Source organism: Solanum dulcamara, chromosome 7 (assembly GCF_947179165.1).
Source record: "Solanum dulcamara chromosome 7, daSolDulc1.2, whole genome shotgun sequence".
Taxonomy (NCBI): domain Eukaryota; kingdom Viridiplantae; phylum Streptophyta; class Magnoliopsida; order Solanales; family Solanaceae; genus Solanum; species Solanum dulcamara.
In genome coordinates this window covers 11,058,404-11,081,926 of record NC_077243.1, presented here as the reverse complement: position 1 = coordinate 11,081,926, position 23,523 = coordinate 11,058,404, and the positions used below count along the sequence as shown (strand labels likewise).

Here is a 23,523-nt window from a genome sequence, read left to right as displayed (position 1 = left end):
GACGACTAGTATAAAACCAGAAAGTGTCTTCTATTTCTTCTCATAACATGGATTATTCTTCTAATGTTTCCGACATATGAAAATAGCATTTCCAGAACCCAGAAACCGCTTCTATTACCCTCCTACACACTCAAAATGGTGGCTCCTGATTGTGTCTCCTCTGAATTCATTCTGGTTGGGTAAGGGTAATAATTTTGTGTCATTTCCTAGTGCATGCTCTGCAAAAACTCACTAAATAGAAATGTCAAAAGTAAAATAAATTCACCAACACTTCTTGATGTTCAAAATGGGTTGAACCAGCTAGTGCCATAAAAGTGAAATAGAAATATAACTGGTTGACCAAAATTCAGAGTTCCATTTTCAATAAGTTGGCATCCTTCCATTAGGAGAGAACTTTCTTGACTTCAGCTGTGACCGTCTGTGGTGGTTTCTCAGCAGGAAGATTCACTACATTACCCTTCTTGGCATAGTAATCAATGACCTGTACATTAATCCAATACAGCTTAGCATGAAGGACATAAACTAACAAAGAGCCCAAACAGACTACAAAAATGATTATTGGCTATACATCTTTGGAACAAATCAAATAAACATTATTAGGTCAAATGACAGTTATACCGTGTATATAATGTTTGTCCTAAAGTGAAAGGGCTATATTCAAATTTCAATTGCAAACTGAAAAATCTCTTTTCAACACTTTGAATGTCAAAGTCGCAAAATGTTGCCAAACATCTTATAGATTATGTCAGATTTCCAAATGCATTTCCTAGTTTTCCCAACTCTCTACCAGAGCAAACTAGATACACACACGTTTTTCCTTCTTTTTTTCTTTCCCTTTCCCCTCAATAAGTAAGAGATAACAGCTGTTTACCGGCTCAGTTTGCCTGTGGAAGGCTTCCAGCCTTGACTTGAGAACAGCAGCAGTATCATCTTTACGTTGTATCAAAGGCTCTCCAGTGACCTTCATGTAGACAAATAAAATTGAATTAGAGTCAGATGTCAGAGAACTATCCTTAATATAGAATGTTCCTTTTTTTGGTTGACAAAGTCCTTGATAGAGAAAGTTGTGAAGCTAAGTTTGTCTGACAGAATTTAAGTTGCATAGCAGACAAAAAAATTGCTAAAATTGTAAAATAATCAGTTGTTTAGTGTATGTAGACACATTACAATGAACTACCTTCAGCAAACAAAAACTACAGTACTTTTTTTATTTTTTGACAAGTGACAGGGGAAGAGAGTATTATCGAAACAGATAAAAATAAATAAACTTTGATTCTATTATCTTACATCATCTATCCCAGGTACTTTAGGAGGTGCAAACTTTGTATGGTATGACCGACCACTAGCTGGGTGGATCCAACGTCCGGTAATTCTTTCTTCCAAGATGGCATCATCGATCGCAAAATTAAGGACCTTATCAACTTTAGTCCCTCGATTTTGAAGCATCACATCAAGCTGCAATAATAGAGAGAGACGTCATAATCCTACTACAAGGGTTCAATCGAAGCTGACAGGAATTGCACATAAAGTTCACATAAACATAAATAAGGATTAACAGGAAAATAACCTTTTCAGCTTGCACCACAGTCCTAGGGAACCCATCAAGAATGAATCCTTTTTGACATGATGGCTTCTTTAATGCTTCGTCTATGATCCCAACAACCAAGTCATCAGAAACAAGTTCTCCCTGAAAAGATAGTACAAAACAGTTTTACTGAAAAAAGGAAAACCAATTGTGTTCTCCCTTATACTCTCTAGTTGGAACTTGAACGAAGCAGGATAAGTCAGAAATATATAATAATAATAATAATAATAATAAGTTAAAGAACACTCAATATGACCTTATCCATGGCCTCCTTTGCCTTAATTCCCAAAGGTGTTTTGGCAGCAACGGCAGCTCTCAGCATATCCCCTGTGGCTAAATGACACAAGCAATACTCATCTTTAATGATAGGAGATTGCGTTCCTTTCCCTGATCCAGGTGGGCCTGCAGAATATTTTTAAGTTTTTAGAGATCTTAACACTATAATAGTTGGAGAGAAGAAAAATCTATAGATTTATCTATCACAAAAATCTGGCAAAGCATGACAGAACTATTCATAATTCGATGTATAAGTCCATATGATGACAAGTCAACACCCAAAAGAATTCAGCTTGAGCGCATGGATGACATTGTTTGTCCGTAGAAACTACAACAATAATTTAAAACACTACTGCCATGAAATAAATACTAGGCAATTGGGAAAAGGAAAATGTTATAACTCATTAAGGAAAAACCAGCTCCAAACCCAGATCCAAATATAAATCCTTGGCTAAACTTTCGAACCACCAACACATCAGCCCCCTACGAGCATTATGCAAAAAGCTTAGAAAAGAAAAAAAGACCAAAAGACCCAACATGAGATTGGAGGCCAATTATTGTCTAGTCTCCTTTTCGAAGCATGTGGAATCCATAGGAAAGTTTTTTTCCTTTCTACATACATTATTGCGGACAATGCTCCTAAAAGGTCATATGCTACCAACCAGGTAAGCTACTTTTTCTGTTATGCATAGAAGACATCCAAGTCTTTAATCATTGAAATGCAAAAACATAACAGCTAATTTATTTTTTTGAGGTCTTTTTTTTGGAGATATCTTTTGACGCTGGATGAGCAACAATTACCCCCATCGGTCAACTTAAGGAAACACTAGTGGACCGGAATACTTTTGTATACAGCATACGTGAATATATATTAACATTCCAGCTTTGATTACACTTCTTTTGTGCCAAGGGTCTATCAGAAACAGTCTCACTACCCAAAAAGGTAGGGATAAGGTCTGGCTATATCCCCATCCCAGGACCCCATTTGTGGGACTTCACTGGGTATGTTGAAACCCAGGTTTACCATTGCAAGGGTTGAGCAAGTAATAACTTGGATTACAAAGAGATTCCAAAAAGGAAAATCACCATGGAATATAAGCATATAGAGAGAGTGCTTTACTGGAGAAGGGTATTGCTACTTCCTCCCAATATTAGCAAAAACTAAACAAGAGAATATGGAAATCACCTTCAGATTTATGTACACTTGACTGGAACTTTCATTGTCTTGTATCGTGAAAGCTAGGATTGTATTGTTCAAATAACCAATAAATAGTCAAGAAACCAGTTGCTCTGATAGAATACCTATTTTAACTTGAAAGCATGGTTGACTCGTTACTCCTTTTAAGAAATACTATTGCAGCTTGATTATGCATATTATTTGTTTAGACTTGAAACCAAATTCAACAGCAAGAATTCAAAAATATTAAAAATAAGCATAATTATGTACAAGCTCAGAGCATGTAGAAGCACTTGCTAGAATGAGTGAGAGACACAAAATTTTCTTATTTTCGTAATATTTAATCTTCTATCAATATCCTCCATGTCATCCAACTCCAAACCAATTCTAGAAATGCTGCAGAAGGAGGCGCACACCTTTGAGATGAAGCGTTCTGCATTCCTATATCAATACAAAGGCAAAGCGTGGCATTTCTACTGGCTTGTCATATTATAGTTATCATCTTGATGCCTCTTAGTATCACTTTTTTTTTCTCGTGCCAACCTCAATTTCCTTATTTTTTTGCTTCTGACTTTATAGTATCTTTCTTTTACTTCCCTAGTACTCATAACCAATCTTCTAAACTTTTCAACATCAGACAATTTTATTTTTGTATAAGTAACATCAGACGCATCTATAGTACCTAGAAGTTCCTTTATTTCTATGTCAACTTGTTTTCCCAAATAAACAGGATATTAACCCAAATGTGCCCCTAGGACTTTGGCTCAATGGTAAGGAATCAATGCAGGAGGTATAGATAAGGCGCCCGTCACAAATTCAAAATCTGCCACTAATAAGGAGCCTGGTATTTTAGTGGGAGCAGGGTAAGAGGGAAGGCCCATCGTCTCCCAAGTTTCAAACCACAAAGAATTTCTCAATTATTACAAAAATATTAACCCAAAGGCTTCAAACTCTTACATCCATGATTCAGTAATCCATTTTCTCCCCATTAAGACAAGCAATTTTACTCGTCCATCACTTCTTCACTTTACAAAATTAACAAATGCAAACCTATTCTAAGCAGAGATTCTAGAATTTCTTCACTGTTTTCAAGAAAAACCTTCCTCATCCTTTAAACCACAAAATCCCCCTAAATTCCAGAACTTTCATCTTGCTTCCAAGTAAACACAAATTCCCTCACTACCCAGAACCCCAAGAAGCAAAATCCAACAGAGAAATAAACTACCCACTTACAAAATTCTACTCCATTAAACTAGAAAAAACTGTAGATCTGATAGCAATTTTGGGGCAAAAAGCAAAACCCAACAAAGTAATAAGCTAATCATTCACAAAATCCCACTCCAACAACATGGCAAAAAATGTGGATCTGATAGCCATTTGAATGGAAAAAAACATATAAACAACCAAAAGAAAGAATTTTGATAGCGAACGCCACGCATATACACAAACAAATCATAACAAAGAAAGCAGATGTAAAGAATAAAGAAGACAAACAACTGCAAGTATTCTTATTATTATTATTATTATTATTACCAATGAGAATAAGACGTTTGTCAGGCTTTGAAGAACACCTCATGCGGCGGAGGAGCTCCGACATAAGGCTCTCGGAGGGAACATCTTCTAAGTTCACTGACGCAGCAGATGTCGACATTTTTTCTCTCCTCAACCAACTCTCTGCAATGGCTGTTTTTGAGCTTTTTAAAAAAAAAAAAAAAAAACAGAGAGATGAGACACTTTCGGGTGTTGGATTTCGGAGATTCCAACGCTTGAGAAAATGGAAGCGAACCAACGTAAGGTGTTATCCTAATGACTATTATGCCCTTGTTTACCACTTTAATTACGTAGATCAGGCTACAAATTACAAATAATTTTCATACAATAAATAAAAATTAAGCAAGAAAAAAGACCAGATACATTATACAATTTATTCATAATATTTATATAAATTACGGTTTGAGTTTGTATAATTCAAACATTTGTATAATTTGAAATTTGTATAACTTTTGTATAATGTAATTTTGTATAATATAATTTGTATAACTGTTTAAAGTTCAGATGTTTGTGTTTGTATAAATTCGTTATTTCGAATTTATACAAAAATAGCTCAATTATATAAACGCACCCGCGAATTATACAAATTCACTCATAAATTATACAAATCGGCAAATTATATAAACGAGACAACTTAAACTATAACTACAGCACGTAAATATGCATACTATAGCTAAAGAGCCTGATTAAGTTTATTATAGTGATTATTTGCGAAAATTCTCTTAAAATTTTAATTTTTCAACGGTTTACGATTCTCCAATATTAAATCTTATAGCCTATGTATTGAATCATTGTTTCAAGTTATGCCTTGAGTTTGGGAAACAAGTTTCATATGGATAGCACATCAAATAATTACAATTTCATAATGTTAAAGTTGTGACTTTATACGTCAAGTAACTCAATTATTTGGTCGTTGAACTTCCTTTAACAAATTATGCTAACTTTTTGGTGAAACAATAACAGCGATAATGTAGAGAGTGCTCGAACTTCTTTTAAAAGAGTTCAATAATTTATTAGTGAAATAATGACAACAACAACAGATGGGGTTGGATATAGAGAACGTGAGTTTGAATGTGAATGTGAATGGCAACGACAAAAGATTGAGTAATGATCTTTATAATTATGGTACATTAGGTAAAATATATGTTAGGTAATATGGAAAAATATATGTTTGGTAATATTATGTCTTAAATAGTTATATAGTATGATTTTCTCAAAATAAAATATTATTGAATATTTACTTTTTAAATAAACTTTATTTGATGTAAATAATTAATTAAGATTCAAAATGAGTATCAAAGGCAAATAAAAAAGTCAGTTCGGTGCACTAAAGCTTCCGCTATGCGCAAGATTCGAGGAAGGACCTGATCAAAGACAAATAAAAAATCAAAATATATTTTGAACCCCAAGGATAAAATCAATGTTTTGTCACAATATATCATTCTCTCTCTTTGTATCGAGTGGTCTTAATTTAGTAAGTTTGATAATTGGAAATTTCAAAATCGAGAAAATATGTAGGGTCACATTTGATATTAATCTTTAGAGCATATATGGAGAAAAAGTTAAGATATAGAAGCATAAAGGTAGTCTCATATGGTAACTTTTTGTGAGTATTATATGCTTTAGGAAGATTCTTTTTTTAAAAGAGTGGACACTACTTTGGCATAGACAACAACAACAACAACAACAACCCAGTGAAATCCCACAACATGGGGTCTGGGGAGGGTAGAATGTACGCAGACCTTACTCCTACCAAGGTAGGACGGCTGTTTCCTGGAGACCCTCGGCTCAGTAAAAGCATAAATGCATAAAAAATGTTAGATAAGAATAGAAAATTAAAAGCTTTATGAGAAAAACAACAAACAAATAACAAATAGATAACAAATAAATACAAATAAATAGATAACAAATTATTTTTGGCATAGACAAAAATAATAATTTAACATTGAAGTTCAACTAAAAAGTGCACTTTTCTATTGATTGGTCCCAAAAAATTCGGCTCTTATAATTCAATGTAACATGCTTTTGATCAAGGGGTTTAACATATTTGGCCCGATGGAAAAATTATCTAAATACATGATTTATTTTGTTATATTTTTAAAAAATTCTATTATTTGAAAAAATTATAAATTTTTTTATTCCTTCCTATTTTCAGGTACACTATTTTATGCGATGTATCGGTCAGATACATCACTTTATGCGATGTATAGGAACGTCAGATACATCACTTTACGCGATTTATCAGTCATATACATCACTTTACGTGATATACCAGGACGTTTTGAATGTATCCGGATTCCACCAAATTTAAAGAATTTTTGTAATTTAGAAAAGAGTAGGGATAGGATGTAATTAGATCTTAGCACTATGGAATTTGTGTAATTTTTTCAAAAATCATTCACTAGCCAAATATGTATCAAATATAAATTAATTATATATAAAATATTTATATTATAAACTAATATATAGAAAATATACATTTAAAAGTCCCTACGGATCAATTCGTCTGACCTTTTTAAAATTATATATATGACATATTTTCTACGAAGCTCTATATATTAATCTTGATTCATTCGTACTTGGTTTTGAATATGAAATTTGTATGATAACAAATTAATTGATTGAAAACAACTATTTAGTACGAAAGAATAACTATAATTGTTGTATTCTTTAACAATAACAGAACACTACTCTAAAATAACTCAAGCAAAGACAATCTACTATAATAAGGAATCACAATACATTGGCAAACACCAGAAGCAATGGATGGATAAGGCAAAATTTCAGCACGTAATCTTACAGTACAAGGTACAACGTCATCACAAAGAGAGAAATTTGGCGTACGATATTGGAGCTTAATTATATCTAAATACGAGTCGAGAAGTCCCACATTGATAGGTAAAAGCACTCCCTAATAAGGCGACTCCACGGACTCGAACCTAAGACATCTGGTTAAGAATAAAGGAGTACTTACTACTTTACCACGACCCTTATTTGGTGGGTAATAAAGTCATGGGATAGTGTGAAATGGTGAGAAATTAAATTTGAATGAAGTTCTTTTTACATGAGAATTTTGTCCTTCATTGGATAGGGAAAGAAAGACTAGTTTGCTTATATATAAATATAAAAGAACTCATTCTAGCTTTTAAGGAGTTGAGAAGAGATACTCCATATTGCAGAATAGTGTTCAGTTCTATCCTTGGAAGAATTAATCCAAATCTTGGATAATTGTGGGGAGATAAAATTCCTTAAGCAAATATAGTTTTTCATTGGACTCGGAAACTTAATTAATCTAATGTTTCATCTGTTTTCAATATATAATTTTGAATACAGAGATAACAGGCTCAAATCCTCCCCAATGTATGCAATGTAGAAGGGTAATATGTTTGGCCTATTTGCCAGTAACTGAGCAACACTGTACATAAAATATTCATGCTACTCTCTTCATTCACTTTGCTTGTACCAATGACCTCAGTAGTTACAGCTTCTACTCTTACTTCTCAACTTCTGTCTGCCTGGATTAGTCCTGAAATGGACTCAAAAATGGCCATTATCGACAATCTAGCATCATATCAAGAATGTAGAGAGAAAAAACATGTTATGTTTACCAATAGTCACCACAAGAACAAACACCATTTTCAAAATGGTGAAACCTATTCCGATCTCTTACAACAATTTTTCTCCGTGTAATCTTCGATAATAGCTTAATAACTGAATGGCAGTCATTGCAAACTCTAAGATTTTTTACAACTCTTATTGTTGTACATAGTTTGGTTGAGATCAAGCCATAGCATATTGCAAGTCTTTCGCTATGTATGCTCAAGGCCCATCTTTTCTCGTGTTCTTCGATATCTTGTGAGATGGCATCGGTTGCGGGAGCATAATCTTCCTCTTTCAGTATATGATTCAGCTCCTTCAATTTACTGTATATTGCTTCCCTTTCTGGGTGCCTAATGTCTCCCAAAAGAAACTCATGAATCTCATTTTTCACTTCAATCGAACTGCAACCTGGTTCCTTTTGGACACCTTCTTCTCTCAACTTTGCTCTCACTTGTGCTGCTTCCTTATATTTACCCCGCGAAGCATAGACATTAGACAAAAGAATATATGTTCCAGAATCAGCAGCACCATACTCCAGTAGAATCTTAGCAACCCTTTCACCTAGTTCGAAATTTTTATGGATTCTACAAGCACTTAACAACGATCCCCAAATTATATTGTCTGGAGCAATATTGCCTTTTTGTATAAAATCATAAGCCTCCTGAAGACGTCCTACACGACCAAGAAGATCAACCATACATCCGTAATGTTCAATTCGTCGTTCAATTCCATATTCAGTTTCCATACTCTCAAAGATGTCAAATCCAATGTCCACCAACCCGCCATGACTGCACGCATTCAGAACACCAGAAAAGGTAATACTCGTCGGTTTAATTCCTTCATGTTTCATTCTCTGGAATATTTTGATTGCCTCTGTACTCTTCCCATTCAATGCATATCCCACAATCATAGAATTATAAGTGGTTACATCTCTAGCTTTCAAGTCTTCAAAAAGGCTAGCTGCCTCATCAATATCACCACACCTTGAATACATGTTCACCAAAGCTGAACCAACTATATGATTAACTTCAATGTTATACTTCTCCACATACGAATGAACCCATTTACCGAGCTCTAGTGCTCCCAACTGCGCACAAGCAGATAGAACACAAACAATCGTAACTTCATTAGGCTTTACACCCGTCATCTGCATTTCCCTGAACAACTCCAATGCAAAATTCATCTCACCATTTCTAACCAACCCATCAATCATAGCTGTCCAGCAAACATTATCCTTAGTAGAAACCAGCCGAAATTCATCCATTGCCTTACCCACTAATCCATGATCAAGATAACACGATATCATAACCGTGGAGGCAACAATATCTCTTTGAGGCATTTCATCAAACACCCTTTTGGCATCATTAAACCCACCGCATTTTCCATAAAGTTCCATTAGCTTTACCCTCACGAACCTGTCCGAACTCAATCCCAATTTCACGGCCTGGCAATGGATTTGTTCGCCGCTCTCAAAATCTAATGCAGACTCACATGCCTTAAGAACCAAAGGGATTATATAATTATCAGGTAAAATGAAATCCTTAATCATCTGAAAATAAGTTTTAATTCCATTAGAGTAAGCCCCTGAAGACACAAGCACTTCAATAAAAGCAGTGTAGAGAAATACATTCGGGTCCGGGGTTTGTCGGAAAATCTTGGAAGCATATTCGATGGAGAAGCATCTGGAACAAACGCGAAGAAGCTCGAATAGAATAAAGGGGTCATTGGGGTTGCCGTTCTTGATTATATGAGCATGAATTGGAGTGACGTGTTGAATGCTTTTGCATTTCTGTAACTTGAAGAGAAGCTGCTTTCGATTTTGGAGACTGACGGGATTTGAGTTCGGGTATGGCGGAGAAATAGGTGGTAACGCCGCGGTGACGGCGGCGCCTAGCATGAAGGAGCTAATTATCCGAAAGGAGACTGGTGGTTTGAGGGAAAACAAACTGATGTTAACTCCTTACAGCATTTCCAACATGTTCACGAGAAAACATCATTAGGCCCGTTTGTCGGCCATGCAATATAAATGAAATTATCATAATGAAATTACCTGAAGAAGATAAAGTTTTGTTTGAATATATGATTTGAATTTTTTATGTTATATATTTTTTTATGAATATAAAAATCTTGTAAAATTATTAAAATTGTCTTAATTGTTAATATAATTTTGTCAAATAAGAAATTTTTTATAAAATCGCATTATACATTGTTACAAAGCTATTTTAAAAACAATACAATATTTATAGATTAAACTTTAATTAATAATAAAAAATAAAATTAAACATAAGCTGTAGTGTTCAAGTTCTTAGTATCTAAAGAAACTATTTTTGTAATTAATGTCACTGACCACAATAATTAGTCTTCTCCATTCAATATAATAATGATATTTTTTTATTACTCTATTAAACATCGGTTTGAATAAAGTAGTAATAAATTTGATCAAGAATTGATTTGAAGTAAAAATAAATTTTATATTGGAGAGAATAATCGTTATATGAGATATAACGGTTTTAAAAGTAATGATATGAATTATAAATTTTATTTACATATGAAACAAATGCCTAGTAGATATATATAAAATAAATATGAGTTATTTTTACAAAATATAAACTTGTGGTCAATTTTTGTATTTGAAAAATCTCATATCATGATTTGAAATTCTCAAATCATGATTTTTGGTGAATTTGAGATTTCATCTCATGATTAAATTAACGTAAAATTGCATGTTTAAACGTTGATTTCATCTCGTAATTTGAAATCATGAGATAAAATTGCATGAACAAACGCTTACTTAATGTTCACAATAAATGATTTTTGAATTTTGTAAAATTTGGTTCAATTTTTTTTAAAAAAATCAATAAAAACAAAATAGGTTTCTGAAATTATTTGTGTACGTTAACATCTTACTTTTAAAATGGTATTCTTTTAGTTTAATTCTTGTATTGTAATAAAAATATTTTTATTTTATATTTTTCCCGAAAAAATAATGCATATTTTAACGCACTATATTATTTAATATTGCCAATAAAACACTAAATTAATTATGTGGATTATGGCGATAATTTTTCGTTATATAGTCAACCAAACTCTGTATTATTTCAATTGAAATTTTACAGCAATTCGCTTCTATTGCCACTCAGGTATAACCAAACTCTGGGTTGTACCTGTAAACATTAAAATTATATTTGATTTAAATTCGTAAATTAATTTGGATTATATTAAATGTAAGAAAATAATTCAAACGATGTAATAATTCAAGTCAAATTAAATAAAAATTATGTGGCAATCCAAATCAAATTAAATAAGCTACTAAAATCATGTCACGTGTCGAAGTTATGTGGCAATCTAAGTCAAATTAAATGAGTCACTATAATAATGTCATGTGTATATGTGGCATATTTTGACCAATCAAATTAAAGCTCTTCACCAAGGAAATCTGATTGGTCAGTCAAACCAACCAATCAAATTACACTCTCATACCACTCCCTACAACTATAAATAGGAGTTCTCATTATTCTTAGAGGAGGGGGGGTTAAAAGAACAAGAATCAAAAAGAGAGCTCGTGGATCAAATGTCACAAATTTTCTACAAAGCTACAAAGTTCAAATAATCAAATTCAAGCTCAAGTTCAAGATTAAGAACGAAGGAAACTATCAAAAAGTTCAAGATCAATTTACTTGTTCATATTTATTATACGTCATAACCATACAAGTGTTCGTGACGAATAATTCAAATCCAAATTTGAAGACGAAGATTCAAGATCAAATTATTTAAGCCCTTGACTCTAAATCAAATTCAAGTTCAACATATTCCATATTATTTGAAGAATCAGAGGATTATCATAAAGATTGTAACACGTACTATATTTTGAAATCAAATATTACTATTTGTTACTTCAATTTTCTGATCTCGATTATTTATTTTTCTCGGCTCAAAAATTTATTGTTTACAATACCACCTAGTCTTTCGTACTCATACTTTACATGATGAGTATCAGGCTCCAAATATTTTATTCTTATGAAGTTATTAGCCATGAACTAAACATTTTTTCATGGTCAAAAGACGCTCCTTCTCCTGTAGCATAGCAAACTACCCGTATTAACAAACTTTCAACTCAAAACATTGTTACCATATTTATCTTTCTCGGCTGATACAAGACAATGACATCATAATCCTTAAGCAACTCTAGTCATCTTTTTTACCTCAAATTTATATATCTCAAATATAAAATAAATTCAAAAACTACGATGATCTTTGAACACCTCACAATGCACCCCATATAAGTAGTGCCTTTAGTTTACAAAACAAAGACCATCATTGCCAATTTCAAGTTATGAGTAGGCTCTCGTGAACCCTCAACCATCTCAAATTATATGCTATCACTTTACCCTTTTGGATCAAAACACACTCAAAACCGATAGGTTAAACATCATAATACAACGTGAAGCTTTCACTTTTGACCAACAAGGTCAAAATCGGGGCTAGAGTCAACAATGTCTTGATCATTTAAAAGTTCATCTCACACTTTTTAGACCACTCGAAAGTGGCATTCTGCTTAGTTGGTTTAGTCAATGGAGATGCAATAAAAGAGATACCTTCTATACATCTCCTTTAGTAACCAATCAATCCCATGAAATCCTAAATCATGATAAGCAAAAATGACCTAGCCCAATCTCAAACAACCTCAAATTTCGTCGGACCTACCATAATACCATCTTGATAACCACATGCTCTAAGAATGTAACACGACTAGGCCAGATCTCACACTAGAAAACTTTGCACAAAGTCATTTCTTCAAAGTCTTGAGCACAGTTCTCAATGTTGCACATACTTTTCTCAAAATATCATTGATAAAGACTATAACAAGTGAAGTCAAATAAGGATTGAAAACCATATTCCTCAACTTCATGAATATTGTTACGGCGTTGGTCAACTTGAAATGCATAATCAAAAATTCATAGTGATCATAATGGTTCTTAAAGGTCGCCTTATGGATATCATCTACACTAATCCCTAGTTAACAATAACCAAAACTCAAATCAATCATAAAGAAAATCGAGATTTCCTAGAGATGATCAAACAATTCATCAATAGACAAAATGAAATACTTATTCTTAAATGACCACATTGTTCAATTGTTTATAATCAATACTAGTGTTTTAAAAGACGGAGGCATATGATGAGGTGTTTTATGCAGTATGGAGCAAAGCGTAAGCCATGAAAAATGGGGCATAAGCCCCATGAATCCATGGGGCGTACATCTCATATATATTCAATTTTATAATTTTATTACTTAGAAAATAAGAAAAAGTAAAACTTTCAATGATTTTACAAATTTTTTTTAATAAATAACCAATAATATAGAAAAAAATATCATAATTATTATTTGAGAAAGGTATTCATAATTATTAATATAGAAAACAAAAGTATGATAATTACTATTTGTGAAAGGTAACAACTAACAACAAACAAAAAATGATAATAGCCAAAATAATCTTTAAAGATAAAATTAAATTATTATTCATCTTCACATTTACTAGTTCTTCTCACCCTCAATTAATATTTGCACTTATTATTATTTATATACTTTAAAGAAGAAGAAAGATAAAAAGTGTAAGAGTAGTGACGAAAAAATGAATAAATTTGTCTCAAGAACATAATGCTATGAAAGATATATCCTATTAATTGCAGACATGATTATCTAAATTTTTTTTTATAGCAATGTCATTTTCGATACGAGTTTATTTATACATTTTAGAATAATCACTACAACCTAAAAAAACATGATAACATAAAATATAAATATTATTCCACCAACAATAAAATAAAAGTGATTTAAACCAAAAATAGATTAAACCCCTCCAACAAAACGTTCGGAGTGTGCGTTTTTACGCGTAGGACTTACGTTTTTATGACCGAGGCTTACGCCCCAAATTTTAATTTTAAGACTTACGCCCTATGGATCTACGCCTTTAATTTGCACTCGGAGCGTTTTTGATACGTCCCGCCCTGGAGCTCGCCCCGAAACTCGCCCCAAAAACGTTTTTTAAATCTCTGATCAATACAAAACCTCATGGTGTCATCATTGTTCTTCAAGATCACCTTAAGGAAAACACTTGGCCTGATAAATATTTACTTAACAAATTTTGCATCTGCTCCTTCAATTTTGTGAGAGCCATTTGATATGAAGGGGAATAAATTGACTGAGTGTCTAACTCCAAATTAATACCAAATACATATCACCATTACTCCATTAGGCGGAATGCTTGAAAGATTAATAATGAACATTTTTGGAAACTCATTTACCACTAACATTGATTCCAAAGGATGATTATCAATAACAACATCAGGAACATAAGTTAAATAGGCGAGACACCCCTTCTTAATCATGCGTTTAAGCCTTTAGAAATGAAATTACCTTTCTTAGATAAGGACTATTGTTCTCTACCACTTTAGTTTAGGAATACTCAGCATATCTAAAGGCCGACTAGCATAGCCCATTACTTTAAAAGGCCCATTACTTTGTGATTTACTTTGGGGAACAAATAAGTTGGAAGGCCCATTACTTTAAAAGGCCGACTAGCATAGCCCAATTGACATGTAAAACCCTATTTCGTCTAATTTAAATTGAAAACCCTATTGTTAATTTCCTCTCTTGTTGGGTTAACGAAGAAAGGACCTACGGAAGCAGCTGGAGGTGAGTAGCAGCAGCAATCGCCGGAAGCCATGGTAAGCCAACAAATTCACCGTCGAATCATTCCGTGGAATAACCTTATAAGTTTTACTTACGTGGGAATCATTTGGTTAATGTAGGTGAAGTATTCGAAGGAACCCGATAACCCCACCAAATGTGAGTACCTAATTTGATTTGCATACAATAAGCTATAATATCTTCATATGTGTAGATCCGAGTTATTTTTAAATATAATTTTGAGGGTTGTTTGTGTTCTGGCATTAGCTTGCAAATCCAGGGGTTCAAGTCTCCGAGTTCATTTCAAGGTGCGTAATTTTTCTGTTCATTATCGATTGCTTGGAGCTTTTAGTTTTTGTTACATATATGATTGTAAGAATTGGTGCCTTTTTAAAGTAATTAAGTAACAATAATTATTTACAAACTAGACTTTACTTGACCCAAAGATTAACACAATGTATTGTAAGTAGATAAGCTATGCATACTCATCAACTGCACTTTGGGGGTAACTTTATTCTATACCTTAACTTGGATGATTTGAGCAAGTGGGCATGAGTAAACGACATACAATTTTGGATTCTATTTTGCCATAGTACAATGTCAAGATGAGTATCGAGCAATAACTGGTATGGATAAATAAAAGATTTACAAGTTTGAACTTTTGTCTTAAGCAGATATATGATTGAATTGTGGGGTGGTGGGGGCAAATTTCAGTTTGAACTTAGCAAGATTGCCTATTGCGTTGCACCCAAGTGTGTGACCTAAATATATATATATGCATTGTCTACTTACAGAATACACGAGAGACAGCACATGCTCTTAGGAAGATGCCATTGGACAAGGCCAAGAGATATCTAGAGGATGTTCTTGCCCACAAACAAGCCATTCCCTTCACACGCTTTTGTCGTGGGGTTGGTCGTACTGCTCAGGCAAAGAATCGCCATTCAAATGGCCAAGGACGTTGGCCCGTCAAATCTGCAGGGTTTATTCTAGATTTACTCAAAAATGCTGAGAGCAATGCTGAGGTAATGCCTGATTAGGTTGTGTTTTTTCCTAGAAAGAGGAGTAATCACAACTTTCTTGATTGTTCTACACCTCCTTAAGCTGATTTTGTTGTTCATTCGAACTTATTTAGGTTAAAGGCTTGGATGTGGATTCACTTTACATATCTCACATCCAAGTAAATCAAGCACAAAAGCAGAGACGTCGCACGTACCGAGCACATGGAAGAATTAACCGCAAGTTTTCTTATTTTCTTACTGCTTCTTGTTGTATCTAGTGATTATTATCTCAATCTGAGCCACTTTTGCTTTTTGCAGCCTATATGTCTCACCCCTGCCATATTGAGTTGGTATTGTCTGAGAAGGAAGAGTCCGTCAAGAAGGAGGTAAACTACTCCCCGTCACTGTTTATTTTACGACTTGCCTATGCAGTGTAATCTTGCACTTGCATATAGCTTGCCTTTTGTTTTTCTTTGCCACCTGGATACCAGTTATTTGGAAATTTGCCTAAAATATCCTCATTCTGATGCAGCCGGAGACTCAGTTGGCTCCTAGAAAGACAAAGGCGTGAGCAATGAATCCTAGAATGCAGAAGGTGTTAAGTTTTCATGTCCTTATAGTCTGTTATGAAACAATTCCAGCAGCTGTTTCTCCAGATATTTTTGCTGTTTTGCCTATTCTTACTATTCCGAAACTTGTGTTGTTTACCTTAATTTATATCTTAGAACGTTGGAAATTTTGGATCTCAGTTTTTCATTTCCTATACCTACTCGTCTGTGTGTGTTTAAGTATGAGTAGTTTGATTGTTGTTTTAGGGCCGTGCAGTAATGACGTAATTTAGCTCATTAAGTGCCCTATTGCATTACCAATTCAAGGAGTTGCCTTCTACCACACTAGTATTTAACGCGCGTAAAGTATATGCTATTGCCAAATACACATTCCAATTGGTGATTTTTAGAAATTAAAACACTGATTATGAAGGAGTATTCAAATTGTTAAGAGGATACACATTTCAATTGGTGATTTTTAGGACCTAAAACACTCTTATTATGAAGGAGTATTCAAATTGTTAAGAGGATGTGACTTAAAAGCCATGTTTTTCGAAATTAGGCCTTTGTAGTTGAAGAGCACGAGTGTACTTGGAAGACGCTCTTAGTGCTCATTTTGGCACGAAGAATAAAGAATAAGTAATATCGGGAATAATTTACGAGATGAGTTTATTTTATGTTTGATTGAAAAAATTATGGTATGACTTATTTTAAAATTAATTATTTCAAAATTCTAGTGATATTTTTATTTGGTGGAATAACTAATTTTTAGATAATTTATTCCCCCAACCAAATGATCCTTTAGTTCATACACTAGAAAGCATTCTATAGAGAAATTTTCTTTAGATCAAATTATCATCCTTCCATTTTCTCCCAAAAATTTGGAGAGCAAATCGCGTTGAAGAATTTTCTTGCTTAAGGTTATTTTGTTCGCCTTAGCGGCATTTCTAGGATTTTGAGAGTATGAGTGAACTTTACGAAAATTTGAATTCAAGATATAAATTTATTTGATTTCATTGATTGTATGATATTATATTCAGTACTACACGTTTTAATATATACATTTGGTTTAATTATATTTAAGAAAATTATAATGCTGGAAACATTAGAAATTTTCAATGTGATACATTTGAAATTTTCAAAAAAGTAAGTTAATTAGAACGCCAAAATGTTATTAATATCCACTTAGAGAGGTGTTACCAATTTTAGAAATGAATAATAAATATTAGATTTAAATTCAAACCTTACTTAGTGTATCTAGTAGGTATCACCACATTGTATAATACTTCGATCATGGGTTCACACATCTATATCGCATTGTTACTGGCCTTTCAAAAAAAGAATTTTATTGTTAGGAAATAAGTCTTGGGTTTAGTCTAAAAATCCATTCACATCGATAGGGGGCAGGGAACCAATAAGAAGCATTTCCGGGCCTATCAAACAAACTATAGGTTTCCCCTTGTTTCATCGGTGCAACTGCTATTTGGTGAGAAAACTCCTTGCTTGTCGATAAGAGGAAATAAGATTCCCCAAAAAATCCCTGGGAACAATGAAAAAAAAAAGAGTTGAAAGATGGAGGAAATCTGCTCTCGAGGCGTCGGTCGGTCCTAGAAACGGCGGCAGCGGCGCGAGGAGTTAACACCTCCTGACGGGGCATCTCCTCCATCCCCGTTGGCGCAGCACAGACATGCCTGACTGAGAAAGAACCAACAGCCATGCGTTCAATACAAAATCTGGAAAGCTGCAGAGATGACAAATTGACGCTACAAACACTTTTCACCATCCCCGTAGGGGCAGAGAACCCGTCGCTGTCTCGGCCCCTTTACTAGGTTGGGAAAAGGCTAGCGCGCTAGCGCGCAACGGCTGATGAAAAGCCAGCAACTTCTTAGGAGTCAGATAGGTTTGCGGGCACCTACTCTAATATCTAAGTAGGAAAACCCTCAGTCCCCTAAACGGTATAACATGCGAAAGTTTAACAAAATATAAAATATATAACAGCCTAAAAGAATTATGGAGTCACTAGATATTAAATTAAAACTCTAAGGTTAATTATCAAAAACATTCCAACACCTAAGGATACTAGTCTAAACAAGTACAAGAACTTCCAAGAGTACAATATATAAATAGAATAACGACACAGCTCCCACCAATGGGAAGGAAGAGTAGAAGCTGTTTGAGAATCATTTTTGTCTTCACATATTGAATATCACTGATCCTGCAATCAAATTATGCCAAGTGACATAACAAGAGTAGTATATATCATGATATCAACCTTCTACTTGGTCCACTGCCAACATTAATACAAATCATGGCCTATCCCATCTTATCATCCATAGAGGAGTTTTCGACTACACATCACCCCAAATCCGTCTAACCCACTCACTATACTCATACATGTTTCTCTTTACCACAATCTAGTTCTTGACCACATAATATACTATGAGCCCGTTTGGATTGGTTTTAAGTTGGTCAAAATCAACTTAAAGCCCCTTTTCAGCTTTTGGACGTGTTTGCCTAATATTAACTTTAAGCCAGAAAGTTCTTAAAGTCAGTTAAAAATGAAAAGTTAGGATTCCTAACCTTTTTTTTTCAAGTGCTTAAAGTCATTTTCTTTGACCATGAAAATTTCTTTTATATCCCTCATATTTTAACTAAATTCCCAAACTACCATTTTTATTCTTTTAACCCTAAAATTCATATAATTTTCCTTATTTAAGCACTTTTATCCAAACACTCAACTGCTTATTTATAAAAATAACTTTCAGCACTTTAAAGTTCTAAAAACACTTCATACATAAAAGTTACTTTTTTTTAAGCCCATCCAAACGGGCTCTATAGCAATGCTTCACTAATTATCCTAGACTGGACTTTCTTCACAAGGCATGACCTAGTCACTTCATCCCTATATCAACCAACTGTGCTTCTTACACCCATACTTTTCTATAAATGGAATACGGAAACACATCTAACCACCACAAATATAGTAACACAAATAACCTTCAGATTATCAGTCTTTTCGCATCAATTATTACATAGAATGGACATGGTCAATTAGAGTTGTGTCAATTACAATTAATGGACATGGTTAATTACATTTGTGTCGATTACAATTACAACAATCATCACACATGAAATCATATTCATTTACAAGTAATCAGTCAATAATGGTCTTCTCATGGAACTTACACCCAAAATGTTAGTGTATCAACGTGACACTCATTCCAATAGTTAGTGTGTGTCAGCGTGACACCCGATCCAATTTATACAAGCATGGCATCCGATCCCATATGCAACGATGTGGTATACGATTTAATATATGTCTGCATGACACCTGATTCAATACCGAAGTCTACGGGTAAAATTTTTACTTAGTTGATAGTGACTGACTGACTTATTAATCCACGTCAGAGCATCTGCCTATCACGCGTAATTAAAGTACCTACTTGTGCATGGTCAAAGTCATAATTTGAAGCCAAGTAAAATCCAATTTATGTATTATGCATTTTTAATATTCTATTTAGGGCCTGTTTGATTTAGCTTATTTAAAACAACTTATAAATCAAAAATTAAATTGGGATAGCTCAACTTATTTTTTTTTTACTCAAAAATAGCCGAAAATCATTTACTCATAAGCCAATACAAATGGTCTGTTAACTTCTCACAATTAATATTAACATATTACATCGTCTTCATCAGATCTGGTTCTCCTTTATATATGTATGTATCTCCTTCCTCTTATGTCTGCTCAGTGCTTTTGGTTCTTCGTTTAATCGGTCGAATTTATTTCTTTTTTGTGCATCTTCGGTATATTTGAGCGAACTGAATTTGGGGGATTTTTGCTTCTTATTTTTTGGGGCCTAAAGCCACTGCTTTAGGATTGAGCCGCCCTTGCTTGTAAAACTTGAAAAGGAACCCTAATTTTGCATTCTGGTTTGTAGCTTTTGTTAAGTAGATATTTGCTATGAATAACAATAATCCAGTCAAGAATGTTAGTTTAGGAAATTCTGGGCCAATGCAAATTCCTCAATCTATACCGATAAACCATAATCAACCAGCAACGCGTCACTTTTCCCAATCACCAGCACAACGTGCTTCCCACTTCCCTGGTCATTTTCAATTATCTGAATCACGCTCTCATGCCCAATTCCAAGGTCAAGCACAGGCCTTTAGCCATTACATCACTTCAGGGGTTAACACCAATGTTGGTGTCTCATCCCCTACACCCAATACAGCTTCTGGGGGTGCTAGAAAAGTGCTCCATAGACCACCTTCTCGTACCGTTGGTTCCTCTAGCCATGGCCAAGCAACTGCTTCACCTTTAAAGACCATGGAATTAACCCCTGCTGTGCGCAGGAAGAAGCGCAAAGTTTCTGATAAGTTTATACCTGATAAGGTGGTTGCGAGCTTCCCTGAGTCAGCACTTTACTCTCAGTTGCTTGAAATTGAGGGTCGCGTTGATGCTGTTCTTTGTAGAAAGAAGATTGACATGTTGGAATCCCTTAAGAGTCCTCCGCGTTTCCAAAAAACCCTTAGAATTTATGTATTCAACACTTTTGCGAATCAGACACCAACTAATCCTGATAGCATTACTGCTGAGCCAGCTTCATGGTCTCTTAAGATTATCGGGAGGATCTTGGAGGGTGGGCCGGGTCCTCTAGCATCTGAAAGGGAGCAGAAATTGGGTGTTTCTTGCCCAAAGTTTTCATCTTTCTTCAAGAAAGTAACAGTTTACTTGGATCAGAGTCTTTATCCTGATAACCATGTAATTTTGTGGGATAGTTCTCGATCACCAGCACTTCATGAGGGTTTTGAGATTAAGAGAAAAGGGGATAAGGAGCTTACTGCAATCATCAGACTGGAAATGAATTATATGCCTGAGAAATTTAAACTATCACCAGCTTTGCAAGAGGTTCTTGGTATTGAGGTTGAGACACGAGCTAGAGTTTTAGCTGCTCTATGGTACTACATAAAAACTAGAAAGCTACAGATATCCCATGAAACCTCCTCGTTCACTTGTGATCCTCCTCTGAGGAAGATTTTTGGAGAAGAAAAGATGAAATTTTCCCTGGTTTCCCAAAAGATCAATCCGCATCTGACTGCCCCTCAACCTATTCACTTGGAGCACAGGATTAAACTATCTGGTAGTAGCCCAGCTGGGAACACTTGTTATGATGTACTGGTTGATGTTCCCTTCACATTGCCGAAGGAATTGTCCACATTCTTATCTGATTTAGAGAAGAACAAGGAGATTGATGCATATGATGAAACTATTTCCACTGCTGTAAAGAAAATCCATGAACATCAGAGAAGGCGAGCTTTCTTCCTGGGATTTAGTCAGTCACCTACCGATTTTGTTAATGCATTAGTTGCATCTCAAGCCAGGGATCTTAAGCTTGTTTCTGATGATTCAATCCGTGATTCAGAAATGGAGAGACGTTCCGAATTCTACAATCAGACTTGGTAAGCTTCTTTCCTAAGTATTCTAATTATTGATTAGTTGGGCTTAAACTTCACTGTGTTCACAATGCTCTATAATGATATTCTTTTTGTTCAATATTATGGTCACTATATCTTCCAAAAGGAAAAAAATATAATGTTATCATGTTACCTTAATGCTGTGAACATCTCTGATCTAACTTATGAAGGTTTTTTTAATCAGAATATGCTGTGAACATCTCTGATCTAACGTATGAAGTTTTTTTTTTAATCAGAATGCAGCCGGCTAAAACATGATCTCCATTTATTCGCGATCATTATGATTTATGTTTTTGTTTGAACTTCGAAAGTGTCTCGGTTGATCTGTCTATAAGATAATCTACATTTATTTGTACCTTACAAGCTTTTCAGATCATCTAATCTACTTTCTGTGAACCTTTTAGGACTGAAGACGCCGTTGTCCGCTACTTAAACCGTAATCATGCTTCTGGTGCTGACCATTCTGCAAGAAAATAGGACTTGTCAGGCCATTTTTTGGACAACATAAACTAGGGGATCTTATATAGATAATAAGCATTCCAGTAATCTGCTCAAGACCATACAAGAGCATATAGTATTTCAGCAGGGCTTGAATGTTAGGGATTTGTCAACTGCACCCGAAGATGGATATTAATGCTTTGATTGTTAATGGCTGGAGTAGAATTCACAGTCTGTCAGCATTTTGTAATTAGCCATTCTTGACTTTGTGGTGTTTTGTTTGATGCATGCTGGTGGAATAGGAAATTGTAACCAGAAGTTCTTTCTACTGAACTAAATTGTAGTCCAACTTATTGTGATTGGTAGAAGCAGCTGATATCTACTTTATCCTTTCAATGGGAGGACAGACAATTGGTACTGTGTGATTTCAGTCTTTATAAATTTGCCTCAAATGCCGGTGAGCATTACATATTTCACTAAGGTGCTCGCACTAAATATTTTATCAGAGTGAAATTATTTAATGAAAGCGTGAATACATATTAGTTAATCACGATTAAGGGAAAAAATAACCTATAGGCAACATATATCCTATATTTATTTCTGTACGTGCTAGTGAGTAACTTCAATAATTTTGGATTTCGTTCTTAAAATCCAGTGATATGTATGACTTACTGATTTTCAAACTTTTGGATATATATATTTCAGGGATTTTTTAAAATACAAATATAGAATAGAGTCTGTAAACAAGTGAGTTCGATCGAATTCTGTCCTATTAATACAATAAATAATCATTTATATGTTCAGACGAATAAGAATTCATGTGTAATAACTAACCGTATATATTCCACAGTAGACGAACACTGATTAGTTACTTAGGCATTTTTTTTATCAAGTAAATATTAATGAATTAACATGAATTAGTGGTGGAATAATTACGGAGGTTTTTAGTTCAAACTCCTGAAAATAGAAGAAATCCTGTTGAGAACATACCACCTAAATGAATCATGCAATATTGAGTCTGAATTAGTAGTACTTCAATACGTAGCAAGCGAATATAAAATGAGAAATAAATAAAATGTTGCATACACTTTGTTTGGATGATTGATATATATTGTTCCATAATGTATCATATCATATTGTATTGTATTGTATCATATTATACTATATTGATTGAATATAAT

The 23,523-nt window shown here is 34.1% G+C and overlaps 4 protein-coding genes across 4 annotated transcripts; 2 read left to right on the top strand and 2 right to left on the bottom strand.

Annotated features, from left to right (window-relative positions):
• Positions 1 to 11: 11 nt before the first annotated feature.
• On the bottom strand, positions 12 to 4,789 carry LOC129895416 (adenylate kinase 4). The gene is made up of 6 exons (XM_055971133.1): positions 4,572 to 4,789; positions 1,842 to 1,987; positions 1,568 to 1,687; positions 1,288 to 1,455; positions 872 to 961; positions 12 to 481 (listed from the first exon to the last, which is right to left on the bottom strand). The coding sequence occupies exons 1-6, from the start codon at positions 4,687 to 4,689 to the stop codon at positions 383 to 385; spliced, it is 741 nt and encodes a 246-aa protein (XP_055827108.1). The 5' UTR covers positions 4,690 to 4,789; the 3' UTR covers positions 12 to 382.
• A 3,011-nt stretch (positions 4,790 to 7,800) lies between these two features.
• Positions 7,801 to 10,127, bottom strand: LOC129895217 (putative pentatricopeptide repeat-containing protein At5g59200, chloroplastic). Its single transcript, XM_055970899.1, has 2 exons — positions 8,198 to 10,127; positions 7,801 to 8,115 (listed from the first exon to the last, which is right to left on the bottom strand). The coding sequence occupies exons 1-2, from the start codon at positions 10,084 to 10,086 to the stop codon at positions 8,061 to 8,063; spliced, it is 1,944 nt and encodes a 647-aa protein (XP_055826874.1). The 5' UTR covers positions 10,087 to 10,127; the 3' UTR covers positions 7,801 to 8,060.
• Positions 10,128 to 14,811: 4,684 nt separating this feature from the next.
• Positions 14,812 to 16,629, top strand: LOC129896643 (60S ribosomal protein L17-2). Its single transcript, XM_055972576.1, has 7 exons — positions 14,812 to 14,918; positions 15,003 to 15,039; positions 15,148 to 15,188; positions 15,675 to 15,905; positions 16,016 to 16,118; positions 16,200 to 16,267; positions 16,414 to 16,629. The coding sequence occupies exons 1-7, from the start codon at positions 14,916 to 14,918 to the stop codon at positions 16,450 to 16,452; spliced, it is 522 nt and encodes a 173-aa protein (XP_055828551.1). The 5' UTR covers positions 14,812 to 14,915; the 3' UTR covers positions 16,453 to 16,629.
• A 3,461-nt stretch (positions 16,630 to 20,090) lies between these two features.
• Positions 20,091 to 22,767, top strand: LOC129896143 (SWI/SNF complex component SNF12 homolog). Its single transcript, XM_055971976.1, has 2 exons — positions 20,091 to 21,889; positions 22,309 to 22,767. Exons 1-2 carry the CDS (start codon positions 20,391 to 20,393, stop codon positions 22,379 to 22,381), a joined length of 1,572 nt encoding a protein of 523 aa, XP_055827951.1. The 5' UTR covers positions 20,091 to 20,390; the 3' UTR covers positions 22,382 to 22,767.
• The last annotated feature ends 756 nt before the right edge of the window (positions 22,768 to 23,523 follow it).